This window comes from Achroia grisella, unplaced genomic scaffold (assembly GCF_030625045.1).
Source record: "Achroia grisella isolate CSIRO2021 unplaced genomic scaffold, CSIRO_AGI_Agris_v1 utg1090, whole genome shotgun sequence".
Lineage (NCBI taxonomy): Eukaryota > Metazoa > Arthropoda > Insecta > Lepidoptera > Pyralidae > Achroia > Achroia grisella.
The window spans coordinates 370,819-396,571 of NW_026712574.1; the positions used below are offsets into that span (position 1 = coordinate 370,819).

General features: G+C 34.3%; 1 protein-coding gene across 1 annotated transcript in view; it reads right to left on the reverse strand.

Moving 5' to 3' along the window:
- The window catches only part of LOC131848720 (bromodomain-containing protein 4), a 73,075-nt gene that overhangs the window by 11,205 nt on the left and 36,117 nt on the right, over window positions 1–25,753 (reverse strand). Inside the window, exons 2-6 of the mRNA XM_059198660.1 lie at window positions 4,394–4,487; window positions 2,454–2,597; window positions 1,303–1,382; window positions 623–713; window positions 5–111 (exon numbers count right to left, since the gene is read on the reverse strand). Of these exons, the coding sequence (XP_059054643.1) occupies window positions 5–111; window positions 623–713; window positions 1,303–1,382; window positions 2,454–2,597; window positions 4,394–4,484 (513 nt within the window). The 5' untranslated portion in view covers window positions 4,485–4,487. The remainder of the gene's footprint in view (window positions 1–4; window positions 112–622; window positions 714–1,302; window positions 1,383–2,453; window positions 2,598–4,393; window positions 4,488–25,753) is intronic.

Genomic DNA, 25,753 nt, shown 5'->3' on the forward strand with positions numbered 1-25,753 from the left:
TCACCTGTCCAGCTTTGATGACGTCGATTTCATGTTTCACCTTGATGCACCTCTGCTCAGCCAAATCCAACTGTGCTTGTTTTCTTACATCTGGCACTTTTGATAGTTCTACTGAAATGTGAGATAAAAAACAATTTATACTAATATTATAAAGCTAAAAATAATGGTTGTCTGTAAGAGATTGCTTTCAGCGATAAGGCCGCCTTCTGTTTAACATAATAAAGCACAACAAAGAGTTATATAATTATTATGAAGTTTGTCAGTTTGAATGCACTACACACATACACACACAATATTATGAACTCACTGGTAGTAATGGAAAAATTATTAGACTGTTGGATTGCCCAAAAATTTAGAGAGGCTATATAACATTACGCTACGACCAATAGGAGAGAAGCATCAATGAAAAATGTTAAAAAATTGAGAAAATTAAATTATTATTTCTAATAAGATTCTCTCTCTTCTCTCTCTATCTACATACAAAAAGTATCATATTTAATTAATTATGAAAACATATTATATAGTAGCATAATTATATCCGAGAAATCGAACCCTCGTCCGTCGGAAGCAAGGCGATGTGCTAAATCACAAGACCATGGGAGAAAATTAAGTGAGTACTTACGCCGCAACTGCTTTATGTACACTTGATCCTCATCAAGCATCCGCTGCATGGTCTCCACTTTAGACACCTCCAGTTCGCGTTGCTTTTCAGGCTGAAATTCGAGATAATCAGAAATTATTATTTTTATAATTAAACAACCGCTCAAATACGTGAGATAGAGTACCCATCCAATTTATACAGTATCACTCTGGTAAATACATACATATATAAAGAATTTGTATCTTTTTATATGCTACAACGGCCCATCTGATGGTAAACATTACAGTTACCGTAGCCTATGAACGCCTGAAACACCAGAGATGTCACTTGCACTTTGGTGATACCAACCCTTAAGAAACCTTAATATACCCTTCTCGATAACCCGATGCTATAATCACTAGAAACCTCGACAAAACATCACCTTTTTTGTCGTTACATTAATAAAAAATAAACTATAACGCCAGAGAACTAAGATGTCATACCTTTGTACCCTTTAATTCCACTGCCACAACTCATAATTCATCACGTGGATCCCCTAGAAACCATCCTGATGAATTCCTGGTGAATTCGTCACTATGAACCAACTTACCCGACCTCATACTCATTTTGCAGACGGGTACACCATTCCTTTATCATACATAAAAAAATATATATTTTAATGAATTTGTGCCTTAAATATAGATAATGAAGATTAAACTTACATTGACAGGAAACGGTGCGGTAATAGGTCTTTTATGGCGGGACGTATTCTGTTGAACAGTTAGGACGGTTTTCTTATTAGCTGAAAGAAGAAACAGATCTATTAAAATTATTCAAATCATGTTTTGATGTAATAAAAAAATATATATTTTAATAATAATAATAATAATCTAGTGAAGATTCAAACAGACATCTAGACAAGGAAACGCTAGCTAGAGCTTGTGTTATGGACGTATAGATAACTGATATATATACATAGACGGTTTTTTTTTTTTTTGTAAATACATACACATTATACATAGAATTAAAATTATATACAGATCAAGTACATTTTTTTAAGTAACTGGAAAGCTCCAGTAGTAACAATGGTAGATGAACAGTCCATATAATCTGTGTAACAAACAAAGATTTCTTTTTTATTATTTTATATACCTTTAATATGTAAAATCATAAAAAAGAAATCTTCAAAATCACACTACAAATAATAATTATTTTAAAGTTTTTTTAAATTTACTACAACAACTAATTAAACTCGATAAAATTTTGTCTATAGGATAAGACAACTAATATCAACATTTCTCACTAATCAAATTTTTTTAACAAATTTCTTTATTTATGATATATATCTTATATATAGATGGCCTTGAATAGCTAACATTGTCAATTATATATAACAATCTTAATTTAGTATTATAACTGAAAAACACGATATTCAACAAAAATGACCTATCTTTAGCTCATTCGCCTTAAGAATCCAAAACAATAGTCGACGGCCTCGGTGGTCTAGCGGTCTAGCACACCGCTTTACGTCCGATCGTCGCGGGTTCGATTCCTCGCACGACACAAATTCTGTATTCATGAGTATGGTTGTTTGTATCGGTCTAGGTATTTTCTATGTATAATATATATATACGAAAAAAAATTATCTATGTATTTGTATCAGTTATGTAGTACCCATAACACAAGCTTTAGTTAGCTTAACTTGAGTCTAGATGGCGCTGTGTGAATTGTCAAAAAAAAAATATAAGAATTAAAAAAAATGCGCTAGGCTTTGGAATGTAAACATGGCGAATACTAAAGAATACGTACACCGTAATTTCATAGCGCACACACTCTCCCCTAAACATTGGTTTTCCATCTGCAGTATACTAACCTCGTATCATCTGCACGACTTGCTGGTGTGTGTGATTGTGGACGGCCACCGTGTCAACACAGAGGATGCGGTCGCCGGCTCGCAGACCAGCTCGCCAGGCCGCGCCATTCTCCTTCACCGACTGGACATACACGGGGTTGTCACCTGGAATTTAAATAGACAATACATCAATCAACAAGCGTGAACAACTCACTCCTTCTCCTCAAGTCATTTTCCTCATTCCTGTCCCGAAGAACACGTGGTGAGCGAATTTTGTCCATCCATCTTTTGACATCAGGGGCTAGTCAATAAAACAACCAACAAACCTGAACAACACACTCCTCCTCAAGTCGTTACCCTCATTCCTGAGGATCGTGACAGCCGGGCAGAATTACTTTTTCTCTGATAAGTCCATTCTCCCCTCCATCTGTGTCGGTCTTTTGCATAATGGAGAAGATCATGGAACGTGGTGTCCATTGATGAGCGAATTTTGTCCGACTGTCTTCCGATAGAAATAGAAAATCATTTATTCAAATAAACTTACATTGAAGCACTTTTGAATAGTCATTACATTTTTTTTATCTACCGCTCGTTCGGAAAGCTGTCTCATCACAAGAAGAACGAGCAAGAAACTTGCGTGTTGATATCATGGGCTACGGTCCTCTTCCTGCTTCTCAAGTTGTTTTCCTCATTCTTGAAGCCGTGACAACCCCCGCAGAAGTGTTATTTTACGGAAGTCTATTTCATTATTTAAATGCATTATATTATTTTGTTAATCCCACTACCGTTACCCTTTTTGAGATAACAAATATTCAGTGTGAAAACCTGACCATCGCTACAGGGAGAGTTGCCTTCTACATTGGTGATCAAATTCCGACCGTTCTTGAGTTTACGTCCATATTACGATACGTGTTTCGTCTCTGAATAAAACATCATCAGACATTGGTATGTGATCGGATATAGATTGGAAATCTATTGTTGACTGTTCGTCGACCAAACTGCGACTCTTGTGTTTAATGTTGTAGTTTGGTCAATTCGCAATAATAATATAATCCCATTAATTAAAATATCAATCGTCTCAAAATGTATTAAAATACTAACATATCCTTTCTTAGAAATGAACGTGAGAATATGTCTGTATATCTACACCTACCACCGTTACTACGAAACTGGCCAAATGTACTGAGGAATTCCGCACATCTAAATTTAAATGTAACTATGTATTAAACTATTTTCACTATATTGTATTGAAATGTATGTGTACAAACTACTGTATGTGTACAAAATAGTACTTTATCATATTCGTTAGTGTATTTTGAGGACATTTCTCCATTACCAACGAGTTCATCCGCGTGGAATTAAAACAAATAAAATTTCTAAAATAAAAGTAGCTTAAGTTACTCTTTATAATATTAGCTATCTGCGAGTGAAAGTCCTATCAAAATAGATTTTGGCCGTTTCAGAGAGATTAGCGGAACAAACAGACAGACAATTTTTTTTTTTATAAACTTTATATTGATGTAAGAACCGTATTTACGTTCATATGCATTTAGTTAAAAACTATTAATTTTAAATTAGATATATTATATATTATATTTATAAATTAGACATCGTGTCATGTCATCATCTGGTCAGCTGGTCATGCTGGTATCATTGAATTCTCCTCACTGTCCTCCTTGGTGACAAAACTCCTCTCAATTTGTCTCTATCTGGTACGGTTTTTGGCTGTACAAGAACATTGCACAATGAACTAGACAATGGAGTATTACCCAAACAAACTCATCTTTACTTTGCATAGACGCAAATGAGTTTACTGGTCACCTGATGGTAAGTGTTTATCACCATAAACACCCGCAACACCAGCAGAATTGCAAGTGCGTTACCGGCCTTTTAAGAAGGAATACGCTCTTTTCTTGAAGATTTCAATATCTTATAATAAGATTATGACATTCAAATCTTACCGGACACTTTCATTCCGTAGCCATGTTCGTCGGCCACTACGGTCACGCAGAGAACATCGTCGCCACCAGGCGACGTCGCCCCGCTCAACATCACCTGCAACAACAGAAACCAGAGGTCAGAGCTTTATTCTCATCTATCTATCATCCGTCATACTCGTGAACGGGTGCTGCTTGTGGAGACTGGTTTGTTTGGGTTACGAATACTCATTAGACTATTTGCTTTTGTTTTTGCATACGCTGATGGTTACTCTATTCTCCCAAATTTGAATTAAAAAAAAAATTGTATTATTGTAAAAATTTCAAACATTTATTTGAAAAGGATACGAGCTGAATTTCTTGGCAGTTCTTCTCATCTCGAAATAATTCCGAAATAACGGTAGATTTGACATATCATAAGAGTCTGTAATAGACGTACATGAATAAAGATATTTTGAATTTGAATTTATTGAGGTACTGTTTAAAAGGGCATCTTCAATTGAAACTATAAAATGTATAATATATAAAAAATATTATACATTTGCTGATGATATGCGGTTTCACCCGCGTTAAATTTCAATATAAAATATAGCATGTGTTATTCTGATGCATGAACTATATTACTGTAAAGATTCATCAAAATCCGTTAAGTCGTTTTTGCATGAACGAGTAACAAACATCCATCCATACTCACAAACATTCGCGTTTATAATATTAGGAACATATTTGACGACCTCGGTGGTCTAGCGGTCAAGCACACCGCTTTAGACCGATGGAAGCGGGTTCGATTCCTCGCACGGCACAAACATTTGTATTGATGAGTATTATTGTTTGTATCGGTCTGGGTGTTTTCTATGTATAATATGTATGTATTTACAAAAAAAAATCTATGTATATGTATCAGTTATCTAGTACCCATAACAAGCTTTAGCTAGCTTAACTTGGGTCTAGATGGCGCTGTGTGAATTGTCCTGAGATTATTATTATTATTTATTATACTTGTTATACGGTATTATGTTTTAGTATTGGTAATGAACAATATTCTATGATCGAAGGCACAGCCTGTTTATAATCAGTTACCAGAACTTACGTGACATACATACACTTGCCAAATTTTATACATATAATTGTTCTTGCATTAAAGACATGTGCAATTAATTATCGCGCATCAGTTTCACGTATTTCGATGTTATCGTAGCCTCAAACAAAATTAAGTACTTGATGATTTATTAAATCTATGCTAGGTATTAGAGATTTGTCTGTTATTATACAAGCCCGAGGATTTTCTTGGTAGAAACATTTTCGATTCAGGTATATTTATATATGTTCACTATGATGTAAGTATGAACTATAATACACAAATTTCTTTTAACCTATAAGGCACCGCGTTCTAATGGTTCAATAGCAACCATTAGAAGTAAGGCGGTGCCTTATTGATTGATGACGGTATACCAAACCGAAAGACCATGCAGTCCGTCAAAAAATCCCATAATATAATATAAACCTATACACCGTCTAAGTTTATATTTAAAGCTTACAAAATAGCAAACAGTGTCATCTCACACAGCTCCCGCATTACATACATATATATAATAATATACATAGAAAACACCCAGACTAATACAAATAATTGTGTATATTCGACCTGAACCCGCGACCATCGGAAGAAAGACTGTGTGCCAAATCGCTAGACCACCAAGGGCGCCAAAATACGTTTTTTTTTAAACACTGGACAATTAACACAGCCCCATCTAGTCCCACATATATTTTTTTTAAATACATACATAATATAAATTTAAAACACCCAGACCAATATAAACAATCATAATCATTAATACCAATGTTTGCACCATTCGAGCAATCGAATCCGCGAACAGAAGTAAAGCGGTGTAAATCCGCTACACCACCGAGGCCGTCTTCATTATCATTACCACAGATAACATAATATTACATACAGATACCCCATCCCATACAAGAAAATGGTTCCTTCCTAACTCGGGCTATTCTTCGGGCTATTTTATTTCGCCACCGTAGCCGCTAGATGTCGCTAGATCTGAAGCAGTTCGGATTACTAGTGGGTGCTTAGTAACAAAGCATGAAAATAGATGGCAGTCAATTCAGTCTACATGACATCTGTTTTGCAAAGATATTTATATAATAGATATGTAGGTAACTGTATCGTGTACCTCATTAGGGACGATTCAAGATTCAATGTAAATGTGTAGGTATAATATCGTTAGCCGACACTCTGCAGATATGGCTTATGTGCCAATGTTTTGTGTTATGGTTTATTTTACATTCCATGCCTATTTTTTTTGATATGTTGTAACGCGTCTGCGCTATACGTATAGCCTGATTTTGATACGTTTATACTCGTACGTATCAAAATCGGGCTATACGATTTTTTTATTTCAATCGTTATATGTATGAGACTGATTTTAGCTACAATTAATTTACTGGTATATACCTCATGTATTCTACGATGTACCCCTCTTTTACCTAATGAGAATTCCGCTATATCTTATATATAAATTTTGTATCACAGTGTTAGTTGCCATATTTCTCCCACATTTTGATGAAATTTGATATGTATACTTCCCAGGTCTGAGGTAGGGTTGTTATCTATTTTTTATACCCCTAAGTCATAGGGGTGGCCTACCCCGAAAAAATATTTTTTTGTATTATGGACAATTTTTTATGTATTTTCAATGTAACATTATTGTTACATTGAAAATACATACACGCCTAAATTTTCACCCGTCTTTCACCAACCCCTATTTTTAATAGCGATATTCTTACAAATATTATAAATGCTAAAGTAACTCAGTCTGTCTGTTTGTCTCGCTTTCACGCCAAAACTACTGAACTGATTTAAATGAAATTTGGTAGACAGATAATGTAGACCCTGAGAAAGGCTACTTTTTAATGCGAAAAAGTATTGAAAGGGGAAATGAAAGGCTATATGAGGATATCGTAATTTTTAAAGTCAGATCTTGTAAGATTAAGTGAACAGGGTCGGTCTAGGTTTTTCATTATTAGAAATGTGTAACGGGGTAACACGTTATTTAGTGCGAAATTGTGTATATTACAATAAAATTTAACGAGAAAATATTATAATGATATCACTGGGACACTCATTGCCTTACTACTATATCGTCCGTTAGTCGCGAACTTTCGTGTTTCCAACACGAGAGGCGCTATCCTATTGGTCGGTCGGCGCGGTTACCGCGCGTAGATGAGTAGATGAAGTCTCACGGCGCCGCAGCGTAAGTACTTACTATACATACATACGTAGTATACATATGGGTATTACAAATGTTTTTATTACTAGTAATATTACTCTGTTATCTAAGCAAGTAATGTGTGCTTATTTTGAACTTGATAACATTCTGAATTACTCGTATATCTTTCAATATCTTTAGCGGTATAAACCAGGTTATGTACTACTACTAGTATTGTTAGTGAGGGATAAAGTTGATGAACAAAAATAAAACAATATTCGTATTAAAAATATATTCATCTAATATTTTTGGCATTATTTTTAAGTTTCTTCCAAATATAAGGGGTCTGACATGGGGTGTTATGTACCTACATTAAAAAATACTTTTTGAAATGTATGAAAGAAACGTATTGTATGAAATTTTTGAAATGTGTGAAATGTATGCACCTACATTAAAAGATAATTTTTGAAATGTATGAAAGAAATGTATTGTATGAAATTTTTGAAATGTATGAAATGTAAGGACCTACATTAAAAGATAATTTTTGACATGTATGAAATGTATGAAAGAAATGTATGTACCTACATAAAAAGTTCATTTTTGAAATGTATGAAATGTATGAAAGAAATGTATGTACCTACATTAAAATATAATTTTTGAAATGTATGAGATGTATGAAAACAATGTATGTACCTACATAAAAAGTTCATTTTTGAAATGTATGAAATGTATGAAAGAAATGTATGTACCTACATTAAAAGATAATTTTTGACATGTATGAAATGTATGAAAGAAATGTATGTACCTACATTAAAAGATAATTTTTGACATGTATGAAATGTATGAAAGAAATGTATGTACCTACATTAAAATATAATTTTTGAAATGTATGAGATGTATGAAAGAAATGTATGTACCTACATAAAAAGTTCATTTTTGAAATGTATGAAATGTATGAAAGAAATGTATGTACATTAAAATATAATTTTTGAAATGTATGAGATGTATGAAATACAATGTATGTACCTACATTAAAAGATATTTTTGACATGTATGAAATGTATGAAAGAAATGTATGTACCTACATTAAAAGATAATTTTTGACATGTATGAAATGTATGAAAGAAATGTTTGTACCTACATTAAAATATAGTTTTTGAAATGTATGCACCGTACAATAACAATACACGTTAAACATCATACCACAGAGTCATACGCAAGTTAAAAACAAACTGCTATGATATTAATGAGAAAGGAAAATAAACTTTATGGTATTCGAGTTAGGGTCGATTTCTCTCTTTTTTTAAAACTATTTTAATCTTACCAGTTGCCAGTATTCGAAGACAGCTACGATTCGTACTCGATATTTTAAATTATTATGTAATCGATTTTTCAGTACAAATGTAAATAACCAACGACACTAATAATGTACTACTATATTCCGTTCTTTGAAACGGAATACTGCTATACTTAATACAAAATAATGAAAATTTACTGTTCACAACGACTCATTAAAAGCATCATCGAATAATGCGCTGTAATAAAATCCTGTTATCGATTATTAAAAAAAATCGATAATACATGTATTTATTTTTAATATGACAACACTTCATACATAAGTATTATTGGAAATAGTATTATTTGCTTGTTCGGCTATTTTTAATTTACTTAAACTTTTTTTATATGTTTAATTTACAATAATAATATATTAAGTGCTTATTATTGGAAAATATAAAAAAGACATTTAATTAGGCCGATACAAATGACAACAATGCCATCTATGAAAGCATTTTGAAAACATTGAGCCCCGTATTAGCACTGATTAAAGTGTAATTAAGTACTGGAAAATAACAAAATGAGTAAATATATGAAAATTACTTTTCTAAACGCATTATTTCATTTTAACATGTATATATATTTTTTATAAATGGATTAAACTATTTTGAAAACACAGTTTTGTTTTTTAAAACGTTTGCAAAACTATGAAGAATTCCATCGATACCAATCACGCCATCTATATGCAACTTTTAGCAATAATAATGGCTATTTCCTCATTGAGTGCCACTGTCATTACATAGTATAAAACAAAGTCACTGACCTCCCTATGTATGCTTAAATCTTTAAAACTACGCAACGGATTTTGAAGGGGTTTTTTCAATAAATAGAGTGATTCAAGAGGTAGTTTTATATATATGTCGTAGCAGATGTAGTTTACGTAGGATTTTAGATATGGTTATGTTAGGTACTCTAACGTCACTTTCGTTATTCTCGACCAACATGGTCAAGAATATCTCCATTGTTTAACTCGTAGGTTATTATAATGAAACAAACTTAATGTAAGCACGTTTGAATAGTAACTGTATTTGTGATTCTACCACTCATTCGGAATTCAGATACATCACAAGAAGAATGAGCAAGAAACTTGTATGTTGCTCTTTTAATTAACTATTATTATTATTTCTAAGCAGAAATGACTTACAAAGTCATGTGAGCCAGGTACAAACCTGACTCCACGGTAACTCAGTAACTCCGTAACTGTGTAACTCTGCAAGATGGTAACTCAGTAGCTGACCACCTCAACCTTGTTCTAGTACAAGAAGACTTTGCTTATCCCCTCCTAGAGGGCGCTAGTGTGCTGACCAATCAGAGCGAATGCTCATGTACTCGCTCACAGTTTAACAACTCTTTATGATTATAGATTTCGTAGTTACCTAATTGCTTGAGAATTATAACAAGCTGAGCTTGTTATAATTCTCTAAAATACTATTAAGAATGATAGTTATAAAATTGCATGTTTTTGTTACAATAATTAGCATTTATTGTAACATTGTTGTCAGTCAATTGACTGCCCTAATTTCTGTAATAAATTATGGCAGACAATTGAGTGCTTTATTATTCGATCTAAAATTATTAATTCAAGTTAATCATAATGGTTTCTATAAATATTAATTCCACAATTACATCTCACAGTAATAGCAAATATTACAATTATAATTAAAACTATAAACTTATTTTCAAAGATTTTGTGACAGTACAATCCCCGAATCATGTCAGCGCCGATATATATAATACATGTACACCCGTGTGAAGCCGGGGCATAATATAAACCTGTTTAGACTCCCTAAGATTATATTTAAAGTTTACAACATTGAGGACAGTGTCATCTCAAACAGTTGCCGCATTCTTACCTGTCTCGCCTACGTCTCTGCTGTAACGTATTATAATATAATATGTACCATAAATCCATTATACGCTGTCGCTTGCGGACGACGGAAATTATATAAATACGCGAACATCAACGCGCATAAAGATTTGGCTTCCGTATTCTTAATATTAAAATTTGCGTGAATAATATTATATACTAGCTTTTGCCCGCGGCTTCGCTCGCGTTAATTTTTCGCCTTAGGGGTGGAATTTATCAAAATACTTTCTTAAGGGATGCCTACGTCATAGTAGCTTTATGCATGCAAAGTCTCAGCCCGATCGGTTTAAAATTGACAAAGTTTCTATTATTCCCTTGGAGGTAGAATTAATCTAAATCCTTTCTTAGCCCATGCCTACGTCATAACATTTACCTGCATGCCAAATTTCAGCCCGATCCGTCTAGTGGTTTGGGCTATGCGTCGATAGATCACTATGTCAGTCACCTTTGAGTTATATATATTTAGATGTGAACAATACTGTAACACAATAATAATTGATTTATTTGTGAACGATTTTGGGTACCACACAAGATGTTAATGAAGATCTGGCCATTGTAAAATCTGCTTATATGGCGAAGGCTAGTCGGTAACTTAAACCTACTATAATTAAGTAGGAATATAAATAAGTTATAACACCTATATATAATCTAATTAATAAATTGATGAACTGTGGGAAGCCACAAAACATATCGTGAAGCAAGAAAAGCGAGGTACAAAAGAAACCAATGGACAAAATAAATAACGCAAAAAAGGGCATGGACCTTCGGTGTATGGACAAAAACTGCGTAACTTTAAACAAAAATACAATGTACTCGCACAAAATAATCGTTAGAATACTCCTGAATACTTAAGAGAAAATAGTAGAAAGGTACAATATAAAAATATGTGTCCTTTTTTTAAGGGGAATATTTACATTTCCGAAGTTAGCAATACTTAAGTTACTCAAACGAGGAAAACCAAAGATTGAATGTATTGTGTTAATTATCTAGTTATATTTTAAATTATAACTATCATGCGTAATAATATAATTAATTGTAATATACAATAAAATGAACGGTATAAGAATTACTAATAATTAATAAGAATAATAATAATAGAATAATTAATAATAAAATAATTAATAAGAATTACATCCTCTCGTAATTCTTTGACGAAACTGAATACATTCAGTTCCATCTTCTTAGTGATCCGTGTAGGTACAATAGCAGACAGACAATAATTCTAAAAACTTATATTAGCTTCTGATGCACTAACAAAGCCTGTTTTTATATTTATAACTAACTACCTGCCCAAGCTCCGCATACTAGAGCACACTTGTATTGCTAAAAACTGCATTAAAAAGCGTTGCGTGGTTTAGAAGACCTAAGCGAACAGACAGGGCAAGCGAATTCATTTTATACTATGTACATATGTACTAATACCAGCCTATTGCAGTTTTTTTACATGTATTTTATTAGGTACGGCATAATATAGAGCGAGAGAGCAACCATCGTTAGTGGAAACTATCAATAGATTCGAATGCTCAGTCTAGGGCATCCAATCATGAAGATATATGGGACTGTTGACGACAGGACAAGGAGAAAAACAACCCTGAACTACTCCAAATATTACATAATAATAAACCGTTCCAGTGGAGCGAATTTGGCACGAATTTTGCGGTGACGCGTTAGCCGTTTCGTCCCCAATGACAGTGTGTGTGGGCATGTGATAGGGTTGACATCTGTTTACATTTTTAGATCTACAAAAGTCAAATCAAATCAAATCAAAATATCTTTATTCATGTAGCTCTATTATAGACCCTTATCTTCTTTATCATCGCCTCTTCCCATTACGCGGGGTCGGCTTTCCTAATCTTGAGGCGCCATACATTTCGCTGGAAAGCATCGTCATTTTACAGGCCTAACTCCTTCATGTCCCTATGGTTAGTCAACCTGGTAGTGGGTGGCCTGCCTCGTCCTCTTTTTATTGCTATATATTTTATACAACGTGGTTTTCAGTTTTACGCAGAATAGGCCCATACCAACTAAGTCTATATTCTTTAAGCTTTTTGGTAATAGGTATCACTCCGAAGCTGCCGCTTACATGCTCGTTTCGGAGTTTATCCTTAAGCGTAACTCCACCTGCCTAACGAAGCATAAGCAATTCAGTAGCGTGTAGTGGTTGCTCATGCCTTTGCTCACATTTCACTATTACAGACTCTTATGATAAGTAGTTTTTGACATAAAAACCGTCAGTCCGGAGAGCATTCGAGGTAAGGACTGGTAAGTAACTCAGCTCTTATTCTTTTCAAATGTTCCTGTGCGTGTTTATAAAAATATAGATTCATTTAAAATTTATGTTATATATACAATTCTCGTGTCACAGTTTTCGTTCCCGTACTCCTCCGAAACGGCTTGACCGATTCTCATGAATTTTTGTGAGCGTATTGAGTAGGTCTGATAATCGGCCAACATCTATTTTTCATCCCCCTAAATATTAGGGGTAGTTAATATTTTTTTTTATTTTAAGACAAAACAACGTTTGCGTGAAGCTAGTAAATATATAAAAATTTGGCAGGATAGAGTGAGATTTTATCAAAAGGATTTTATTTATTGCGTCGTTTGGGCTATCGACAGGTGCCTGTAGCACCTATACCACTGCGACCTATAGAGATCTATTGCGCTCAGCCTTTTTCAGAGTTCGCTACCTAGACCCGTCAGGGACAAGAATTGAAAGATCTTCTTAGGAGCGATGGTTTTGATCTCCACGGGAAAGAGTGTAAACTTTCCAAAGGAGATATTTCGTTTATGCATGAGTGGGCTACAACCACATAGGATGTGTCAAAAGGAAATAGTCTAATCTGTGGCCGTAACCAGAATAGACCAGTCAAAATATAAACCATGATATAGATATATATATATATATAGAACAATTTATAACATATAGAAAATTTTTTGCTACTAAAAATATATGAAATGAAATATGTGAAATTGAAAATATATGAAACTGTTTGAAAAATATATGAAACTAACACTCATATCACAAAAAAAATTGCGACTCTCTCACTTTGATTTTATTTGACCTCACCTCAACTAAAAGTCGCTATAAATTCTAATATTTTTTTTATTAAAATATTAGGCAGTCTCATTCAATAAAAAAAAAACGTTTTTAATACTGTACTCTGTACAATTAAGTTTATTTTAAATATAGAACATTTTTAAAATACACATTTTTCTAGAGACTATGGAGAAAAATTCAAGTTTTTGATCAATTAAAAATGTTTATAATGGCAACCCTATAATGAGGCACTAACGACGCCACATTTCAGACATATTGAAATCTAAAATCTGTTTTCAGTCACTGTTGTTTGTCATTTTATTACGGATGCAAAGACGTCATAGTCGGCGAGTACTAAATGGATTGCGGTTATATCCAAATACGCATTTATTGCGTATAATAACAATATCAGAACAATTCACACAGCGACCTAGACCTAAGTTAAGCTAGCTAAAGCCTGTGTTATGGGTACTAGATAACTAATATTTAGATATACATTTTTTTCGTAAACACATATTATACATCATAAACACCCAGACCGATACAATCAATCATACTCATGAATTCAAAAGTTTGTGCCGTGCGAGGAATTGAAGCCGTGACCATCAGAAGTAAGGCGGTGTGCTAAACCGCTAAACCACAGAGACCGTCAATATTTACATAAATATATACACATATATCATTACATAGTATAAAACAAAGTGGCAGTCGCTGTCTGTCCCCTATGTATGCTTAAATCTTTAAAACTACGCACCGAATCTTGAAGCGGTTTTTTTTAATAGATAGAGTGATTCAAGAGGAATGTTTATATGTATAATACATATATACCAGTGCGAAGCCGGGGTGTGTAGCTAGTTATATATATAATATACCTATATGTACACGACACGATATCTATGCTTCTTTGTTGACTCCATCGTCCACGATCTCGGTGGTCCAGCGATTTAGCACATCGCTTTACTTCTAATGGCGGTACGATCGATTACATGAGCGTGATGGAAGATCGTAGAAAGTGGCATGAGCTCCACCGACAAGAGCGTGGCTGTTAAATTAGGAATCACTCAATGCTCACACTCGTCTTAATCTTTTTTCCAGACAAATCTAATTCTGTTGGCCTTTACAGCTTAACCGGACGATAGACGGCGAGTGCAGATGGCATTCCAAACCCGCGGAAGGACTTACAGAGCGGCTGAAGGCCAACTTGACAGATACGACTTTAGTCTGAGGGCACCGCTAGGGTTTCGAACCTTATCTCAGTCCGTCGTAATTTCGATCCCCATTTGAATTGAACGACGGATCGAATGGACTCGTCTTAATAGACTTTTTACAATGACACTATTCTGTTAATTTCTATCCTTACGCTTCACCGGACGATAGGGGGCGAGTGCAGACGGCATTCCAAACCCGCGGAAGGACTTCTGGATCGGCTGAAGGCCAACTCCCGCCTGACAGATACGGCGGATGGAAGGGACTCGTCTTAATAGACTTTTTACAATGTAATGTAATACAACAATACAACTTCTATCCTTACACATAGTCATTTATTTTCATAAAACCACTTCTAAGTACCTATACATTACTTATGATAACAATACGATATTAACATTCTACCAACGAATATGATTGACTGAGTTGACTGACACAGTGGCACCAATTGTGTCGAGGAATTTGGGACAATACAATATCTAGTACTGATATATATTGCAAGTCGCAATTTTACTACAACAGTAATTACTGATAAATGTTAGATACGTATTACATGGTCAATTATGGTACAGAGGAAAAGTACTTAAGTAATAGTATAGAATAATGAATAATTCCGAGGTTGATGGGAATAAAAATACTTTAATTTAACAATAAAATTTCTGTGTATTTTCCACTATATTTAAATCTGGAATAAACATATTTTCTTTTTATAACTACATGGCAACAGAATAATCATATACAGCCTAAACAAATAGAATAAAAAGAAAATTATTTATTCAAACTTTAATTTATTTGGAGACGGTTCAAAATATTCAACGTACAAACGGTGCTACAAAACAGCATTGATTCACAGCACAGCAGACGCCGCGACGCCGCCGTCCACTGCCATAAATAAAGATTTTATCTTACACGCGAACCGAATGAAACACTTTAGTAATGTTATATAGATGCAAGTTTGCAAGCAACAACAATAGTATACATTTTTAACCAAAAAAGAATAATCACAAAATAAAAAAATCTAATAGATTAAAAGTCTTGACGGCCTCGGTGGTCTAGCGACTAGCGACTAGATGACGCTGTATTAATTGTCTAGGGTTATTTATTTATTATTATACATTTTTAATCTAAGATGAATAATCACAAAATTAAAAAAAAAGCAGTCCCAAATAAAAAAAAAATGTAGTCTCGAACCTTTCGAATACGTTAGCTTTCAAACAAAACAAAATATAATATTTTTTTCTGTTAACGTAACTTTCATGAAACAATGTAGGTACTCTAATAATGTCTTTATTATTATTATTATTACTCCCCTCCGATTGATCTCCCGTCCAATTCAAACGGTTACGACGGCCTGAACCGAGGTTCGAACCTCTAGAAGGTGCCCTCAGACTAAACTCGTATCCGTCAGGCGGGAGTTGGCCTTCAGCCGATCCAGAAGTCCTTCCGCGGGTTTGGAATGCCATACGCACTCGCTATCATACGGTGAAGCTGTAAAGGCCAGCTGCGGCCAACAGTATTTGAGTAGCCCGAAAATAAAAGAGATGAAATAATAAAATAACCAGCTCTACACCATATCTTCATGTCCGTCCGTTCAAATACTACGTTCCTTCAATCACAACTAGGCTGAACGGATCGTCGTTCAGCATAGTTGTGATGTATCTAATAGTCAGTTAGACAGACTTTTCATTTATAATATTAGTACCAGTAATCATAATAATAAACTTACAAACATACTGCACTGCACCGCGAACATCTCAATGTACCGGGATCTTCATTAATGTATGGTCATCGACCCCACAAGATGATGGCCAATGCATCGTTCGTGGTCATTAACACCACCAAAACATGGTCGATCAGTATGGGACTTGTACTGTCCTTACTTGTAATTAACAGAATACGCTGTCGATTTTATTTTTAAGTAACTATCCGCCTCGGATCTTTAAAACTAGCCAATCTTTAAAACTACATAACGGATTTTGAAGCTGTTTTTTTTTAATATATAGAGTGATTCAAGAGGAAGGTTTATATGTATAATACATGTACAGTGTATTATACATATAAACCTTCCTCTTATTGCTAAAAACTGCTTTAAATTCCGTTGCATAGCTTAAAATATCTAATCGAACAGACTGCGGAAGCGACATTTTAAACTATATAAAGATATTTTACGTCCAAATGGCTAGACAAATTGCGGTGAATTTTCAATAGAATATATTATTAGATATGGTTCACCATATAGCATACAGAAAGCAAAAGAAAAAATATACACAGTGTAAACAAACTAGCATTTAGTTAACATAAATGCAGTTGAGTATTAAGCTAGTTCTAAAGTTGTTCTTATTTTTCCCCTATCGTCCCATATCTGAATCCGAAATTCAGTATACAATTTCAGTTATGGATATGGTATGGATGAAACGGTAAGGAAAAAAAATATTAATATAAAAAACAAATGTTCATAAACGGCTAAAATAGCCTACATGATTAAATGATTTGTAATTTGATTTACATCTAATCATCATTATCATCATCATCATCATCTCAGTCCGGAAGACGTCCACTGCTGAACAAAGGCCTCCCCCCCAAAGATCTCCACGACGCCTTCTGATACGCTACCTATAATTTTATTAATCCATTAAGTAATAAAATAATAAAATGTATAGACTATCTATTTATTAAATACATGAAGTTATATTAATGCTTTATTTAGACCGCGGTTTCACCCGCATTGATTTTTAATATATAAATTTCAATCAAAATATAGACGTTATTCTGATGCATAAGATATATTACTGTAAAGTTACATTAAAATTCGTTCAGTAGTTTTTACGTGAAATAGTAACAAACATCCATCCATAGTCTTAAACTTTCGCGTTTATGTTATTAATGAGATTTTCGTTTGATTTTTTATTTATTAGGTCTACAAAACTGGATGTCTTACATACCTAGTACATAACTTAATACACATAAAACAAACTTTAAGTAACACATCCTTCTAGATGTAGATACAGCATGCATAACTTAATTTTTACACACACAAAATTACACTATACAATAATAATTTGCATTAATAGAGAATTATGTTATAAAGCTTCTTGTATTTCAAGAAAATTAGATTGGTTATTATTAATAGATGGCGCTTTACTTTAACTGCGTACGAATCTTTAATAAGAGCAACAAATTCAATATATAAATCCAAGATTGAACCCAATGACCGCCACAAATTAGTAATCAAGACAGCATTCCAGTTGGCTGCGTAACACGCTTCACCCGTCACAATATTTTCGCCACTGGGTCATGCAAATAGTATAAATACTAGGATTATGAAGTCGTGGGTACAGCTAGTTAGTAGCTGTACCCGCGACTTCATCCGCGTGGAAATTAACTTTAATTTTCTAATATAAAAGTAGCCTAAGTTACTCCTTATTACATCTGTCAAAATAGTCCCGTCAACATCGGTACAGCCATTTCAGAGGTTAGCCGGAATAAACTGACAGACAGACAGATAAAAATTCTAAAAAATGTTATTTTCGTGTATGTACCTTATTATATATGTTACTTCTTATTATATCAGCTACTTGCCAATAAAAATTCCATCAAAATTGGTCCAACCATTTCAGAGATTAGCCGGAACAAACAAACAGACAGACAAAAATTGTAAAAAAAAGTTATTTTGGTGTATTTATATTCATATGCATGTAGTAAAAAACGGTTATTTCAATATTACAAACAGACACTCAAATTTTATTTATATGTACAGATAATGAATGGTACAGTTAAGTTTTCGTTCCATTTCCTTGCTAAGTGACACACTATTCAATCACTTATAAGAGCTTATTATTGTAAACGCTATACAATTTACATAGAGTCATCTAGTGCCAACCAAAGTATTGCTGACGTACTTTTTTTTTTTTTTTATTTCGGAATAACAACAGTTTATATTACTAACTAGCTTTTGCCCGCGGCTTCTCTCGCGTTAATTTATCCCCTTAGGGGTGGAATTTATCAAAATCCTTTAGTAGGGGATGCCTACGTCATAATAGCTTTATGCACGCAAAGTCTCAGCCCGATCGGTTTAAAATTACAAAGTTTCATACAAACTTTCATCCCCTATTTTATCCCTTGGGAGGTTGAATGAATCAAAATCCTTTCTTAGCGGATGCCTACGTCGTAACATCTACCTGCATGCCAAATTTCAGTTCGATCCGTCTAGTGGTTTGGGCTGTGCGTTGATAGATCACTATGTCAGTCACCTTTGAGTTATATATATTTAGAAATATTTTTTGGACTTGACGGCCTCGGTCTAGCGGTTTAGCTCACCGCCTTACTTCTGATAGTTGCGAGTTCGATTCCTCACAGTTGGAAATATTTGTGTTCATAAGTATGATTGTTTATCTCTCTCTCTATTTGTCTTCGGTCTCGGTGTTCTCTACATTGTGTATGTATTTACAAAAAAAATTACAATTTTTGTCTGACTGTTTGTCTGTTTTTACCGGCTAATCTCTGAAATGGCTGGACCGATTTTGACGCGACTTTTTTTGGCAGGTAGCTGATGTAATAAGGTCGCGAGTACAGAGTAAAATATCCATCCATACATCCAAACTCACAAACTTCCGCGTTTATAATATTACTAACATTGCCCGAGTAACGGAAAATCCGAATTGAATCGGCGAACACACTGTCTGAATGATAACATTCTCTTTCAAAGTCGGTACAAAATAGGGCGCATAAGACGTTAACTGCATTAAGTAATTATGATAATTAAGATTCATCAATGCCATTGTTAATTTGAGACAGTTAGATTACACCGTTGTGTTGTACGCTACTATGCGTATACTACTGGCCTACAAACAAAATTTTAATACACGACAATCCTCTATTGTCGTGTATTAAAATATTGTTTGTAGGAAGTTTAGTAAGGAATTAAAATTTTGGAAGTAGTGGGAGGGAGAAGAGGGGGGGGGGCGGGAGGGGGCGGGATGAAGAGGGGGAGGATGGGGTGGAGGGAGTACGGGGTAGGCTATTGTCAGGTGCTAAGATTATTTGCAGATTTTGCCAAGCCCAAGAGGAAACGCCACTACACATCCTATGTGGTTGTAGCCCTCTCATGCATAAACGAAATATCTCCTTTGGAAAGTAGACACTATACCCTGAGAATATACAAACCATCGGTGCTCTTAAGAATATCCTTCAATTCTTGTCCCTGACGATTCTAGGTAGCGAACTTTGAATATGGGCGAGCATAATAGATCTATACAGGTTGCAGTGTTACAGGTCTTAGCACCCGATATTAGCCTAAACTTCCCCTTTAAAAAAAATGTGTATACGACTGGCCTACAAAGAAAATTTTAATTCACAATGGAATGGAGACCGATCAATAAGTAGAATCACCTAGTGGTCGAAATTCGCAATTAATTTAAATTATAATTTGAACATTATTCACGTTCTATTGTTAACGACAATATTTCTATGAACGTGTGTCAAATACATAGTATATTATATAGTGTTTTTTATCGACTTAATTTAAATGCATAATTAAAAAAAAAGCATTCTGCACTACTCTACTATAAGTATGCAAAAAATCATACTCCTTGGTCCAATTTTCGAAAAAAAGGGTACAAAGTTTTAGCTTCACGTATTAATTTCATTATACGTCAAGCAAAAACTTTGTATATATAATATAATGATAAATAAAACTCACGTATTAAATAAAACCGATTCAATTTGTATATTAAATTCAATCGGTTGAGGTTGAAGAAAAAAAAAACAAAAAAATGGCACGCTTTTTGTTAAGTTTCTTGCCAATTCGTCTGAAATTAAGTAGCTAACCGAATAGCCTATAGTCCAGCTGTAGAAAAAAATATAACGTCTATAAGAAGCCAAAATGTTCCATATGAATAAATGATTATGAGTTTACTAAAAGTAGGTTCTTTTGTGAATAACACTTATAAAATAAATCCCTCCATCTCTTTGTAGGAATCAGAATATTCTGTTCAAAAAACGGTCTAAAACAGCTTCGCTTGAAGAGTATTCGTCAGCAGGAACATTCCAGAAAACAGAACCCCAGAAAAACAGAATCAGCAATACCTTCCGTATACCCCGCTGATCTAACTGTACTAGTCTGCCAATATTACACCCATAGCGCAAGAAGCCTTTTAAACCGGCGAATTGTATAAAAAACAGCTACGATTCGTGTACAGCGGCCTTTAATTATACAGTGAAAACGGATTTAATTGACCATCAAAAGAAATCACATATAAAACAAAATTCAAGAAGAATTACAATACATGAACACGTGTGTGAGTCACGAAATGCACTTCTAAAACTAAAACTAGAACATTATAACAACACGTTCCCACGGCTTATGTAGGGTTGTCAATTTTGCATAAAACTGCACAAACTTGAACTCTATTCCGTCACAATAAGGGGCCGATATGACATAACAAATCCATTACTGACTGTACTATAAAGTATTGGAGGTTATTCACTCGCTGTGATATTTGCAACTTATTAAACATACATACCAATATGTACCGTTCGAATAACGAATACAAATACGTGCCCCTGTCAAGCAATACGGCAAACATACATAATTGATTATTAAAGAAAATCTTATACATATAAAAATATAATACGTTTATATATCACTAACTGATCCTGCAAAGGTTGTTTTGGAAAATAAATTAAAATCGCTATTAAAATATAGAGAAAATTTAGATTTATATGTATTTTTTAATGCTACATTACTTACTTATAATAAAATTAACAATATTGTCCAAAAAAAAATGCCAGGGGTAGACATCATTGTCATTTAGGAGTATGAAAAATAGACAGCCGATTCTCAGACCTACTGAATACGCATATAAAATTGCATAAAAATCGGTCAAATCCTTTAGGAGGATAATGGCAACTTCGTAGCGGTGACAACTACATATAAGACATCAAATCTTTATCAATACCTTTAATTACCTCTAGTTCCAATAAAATATCATCATCGTCTGCTTCTTCCTTATCTCATTTATTTGTGGTCGACGTAATATGTTTTTCTCTTCCATTCATCCCTGTTCGCAGTCATCGCGTTATTTACTTCCTTTCTTACCATATCATCTTTCACACAGTCCATCCATCTCTTTTTCGGCCTTCCTCTGCCCTTATAACCATCCACATTCATATGTAACACCTTCCTTAAAATATTATCTTCATTCCTACGCATTACACGTCAATACGATGATAGACGATTACTCTTCAACCTCTCCGACACCGGCGTCACTTTAAAGTTGCAATAAAATATATTACAATAAAATTAACTCTACGATGTCGCATGCAAGTGACAACCCTAAAGCAAACCTGTTACAAGACAGACCCTACGCACCGCGTCGTAATAAAATTAACATTGAGTCAGCCCTTTTCTCAAATCTCAATCTGTGATATCATCTCGGGATAACTTACGGATGCGTCACTGTTAATTGAAATGGTGGACAGAAATTGATTATTTATAAAATTTATAAATAAAGTAAAAAGTATGTACTTGACCTTTTTACAAAAATTACGTATACGCAGGAAATAAACTTATGTCGCACTTATATCAAAGGAATACATATTTGGGCGATAGCATATACTGGTGATCACTCTATTCTCCCAAATTTGAATTTAAAAATGAATCTGTATTATTGCAAACATATACAACATTTATTTGAAAAGAATACGAGCTGAGTTTCTTATAAGTTCTTCTCATCTCGAATCTTTCCGAAATGACGGTAGATTTGACATATCATAAGAGTCTATAATAGACTTACATGAATAAAGATATTTTGAATTTGAATTTCTCTTATTTTGTTTAATTCCTCTACTATTAGCATGTGTAAGATCACAAATATTCAGTGCGTAAACCGGACCACAGCTAGTGGAAGCGTTACGATCTTATCTATTGGTGATCAAATTCCAAGTATATTTATTCATGTACATCTATTACAGACTATCAATTTTACCGTCAGCTCTTCTTTTCAAACAAGCTTGTACATGATTAGAGAAATACAGATTCATAAAACAAACAACAAAACTACTCGTGTGAAAAGTAGTCAGCAATTCTGAGTCCATCCATTATTATGAACATAATGAGCTTGAAAAAACATATTGTTTGGCAAACTCTCAAACATAATATTTGGATACTACTCGAAGTAACACACGACATATTTATACACTATATTTCAACTGGTCTGCAGTAATTGTCGGAACTTACATATAATAAAATCGTAAACGAGTCACGTCAGTTATCTAAATATATATAGGTAACTCAAAGGTGACTGACGTAGTGATCTATCAACGCACAGCCCAAACCACTGGACGGATCGGACTGAAATTTGGCATACAGGTTTATGTTACGACGTAGGCGTCCGCTAAGAAAAGATTTTGATTAATTCTACCCCCAAAGGGATGAAACTTTGTATGAAACTTTGTCAATTTTAAACCGATCGGACTGAGACTGTGCATGCATAAAGCTACTATGACGTAGTTTTTCCCTAAAAAGGATTTTGATAAATTCTACCCCCAAAGGGATAAAATAGGGGATGAAAGTTTGTATGAAACTTTGTCTGAGAAAATAACGCGAGCGAAGCCGCGAGCAAAAGCTAGTTTAAGTAAAAAAATATTTCGTATGCCTTTCTATAGTATGCTGAATATGAAGCATACAAATTCACGGGCATAGATATAGATTTTTTTCTCGACAATTTACACAGCGCCTTCTAGTTCCAAGCTTGTATTCTGAGTACTAGAGGATTGGTATACAGATACTTTTTAGGATTTGTATACCAGTCCTTTAGTACTTTAGTACAGATACTTTTTATTTGAAAATACATGTATATACTTAAATAGAATGGGGGAAGGGAATAATTAGTATTGTGGAATAATAAACACATTGCATAATGTACCATGTCAGGTAGACCTCCACACAGATCATGTTAAATTCCTGGTGAATCTCCTAATTTGGCTAACTGACCAGACATACTCATCTTATCCTCTACTGGTGCCCCGCCCGCGTAAACCGTTAGCGCAGATGGGTGCACTACTCCATTATCATCCATAAATAATACATAGAAACACCCAGACCGGGGGGGAAAGGGATTGTTAGTAATGTGGATTGATAACCCCATTGCTAGCAATGTACCTTGTCAGGTCGACCTCCACGCGGTTCCCCCTGGAAACCATCGTGTTAAATTCCTGGTGAATTTGTCACGACGGGCTAACTGACCTGACCTCATGCTCATCTTATCATCCTCCACTGGTGCCCCACCAGCGTAAACCGTTAGCGCAGGCGGGTGCACCATTCCATTATCATCCACAAAAAAAAAACACCCAGACCGATATAAACAATCATACTCATGAATACAAATGATTGTATGCGCGGAATCAAACACGCGACCATCGAATGTAAAGCGGTGTGCTAAATATGATTGTGTTTACAAAAATAAACTATTTATATTAGTTATATGTTATAGTTTATCATTATAGTTACCCATAACACAATTTTTGATTAGCTTGAAACTAGATGACGCTGTGTGAATTGTCCTGGATTATTGTTATTACGTCAGTTTTGTTATTGTAAACAAACATATAGGTATCCATGCTGCAGATAACATCTGTGATCTATGTATTACAATCATTTAATTAGTCCAAACAACTAGGAAGATGCCGACCATAAAATTTAATAACTATAATTAATTATAATTGTCACTAAAATACAATACAATGCGCTAAACAAACAAATTATAGTGATAACCTGATTACATATTTCGGCCTCGATGGTCTAACGGTTTAGCACACCGCTTTATTTCTGATGGTCGCAGGTTCGATTCTTAGCACGGCACAAACATTTGTATTCATGAATATGATTGTGACGGTCTGGGTATTTTCTATCTATAATATGTATGTAAAATAATGTATCTATGTATTTGTACCAGTTATTTAGTACCTACAAGTCAAGTTTTAGCTAGCTTACCTAGATGGGTCTAGATGGCGCTGTGTGAATTGTTCTGACATTATTATTATTACATTAGAACGGGGCAGAAGTACGGAAACTCTGACTGACCGCAAAAATGCCTTTTTTTCTTAAATTCGAATAGTAAACAGACTTAAGTCTTGTTTGTTTGTTTGATTCATTGTATGTTTTGGCTGAGGTAGACTTTTGATAAAATCTTCAGTCTCGCATATTTCGACCAAGCAGCTGGCTTTTTGGCATATATTTTGAGTGAAGGAGATAAGGCAGTTATGTACATACAGGATAAGAGGTATAACATCTTAGTTCTCTGGAATGGAGAGAAGTGGATTGTTAGTAATATGGATACAAATCAAATCAAATCAAAACAAAAATTATTTATTCATGTGTCCTACATGAATAAATGATTTCAGTCGATTATGAACGTCAAATTCCATATTCAATCACCCCATTGCTAGCAATGTACCATGTCAGATTGTGCTCCACGCGAATCATCCTTGAAACCATAGCGATAAAATACTGGTAAATTTGCTACGTTGGGCCAACTGATCTGACGTCATTCTGTCATCCTCTGGTGCCCCGCCAGTGTAAACTGTTAACGCAGGCGAGTGCACCATTTATTATAATACATAAAAAATGTCTTCTAGAATGACAACATGGATGTCTCATGATAACGAAATGTCCCTAGTTGTGTTCATGTATATAGGCGACGGTTACCGCTTACAATCCG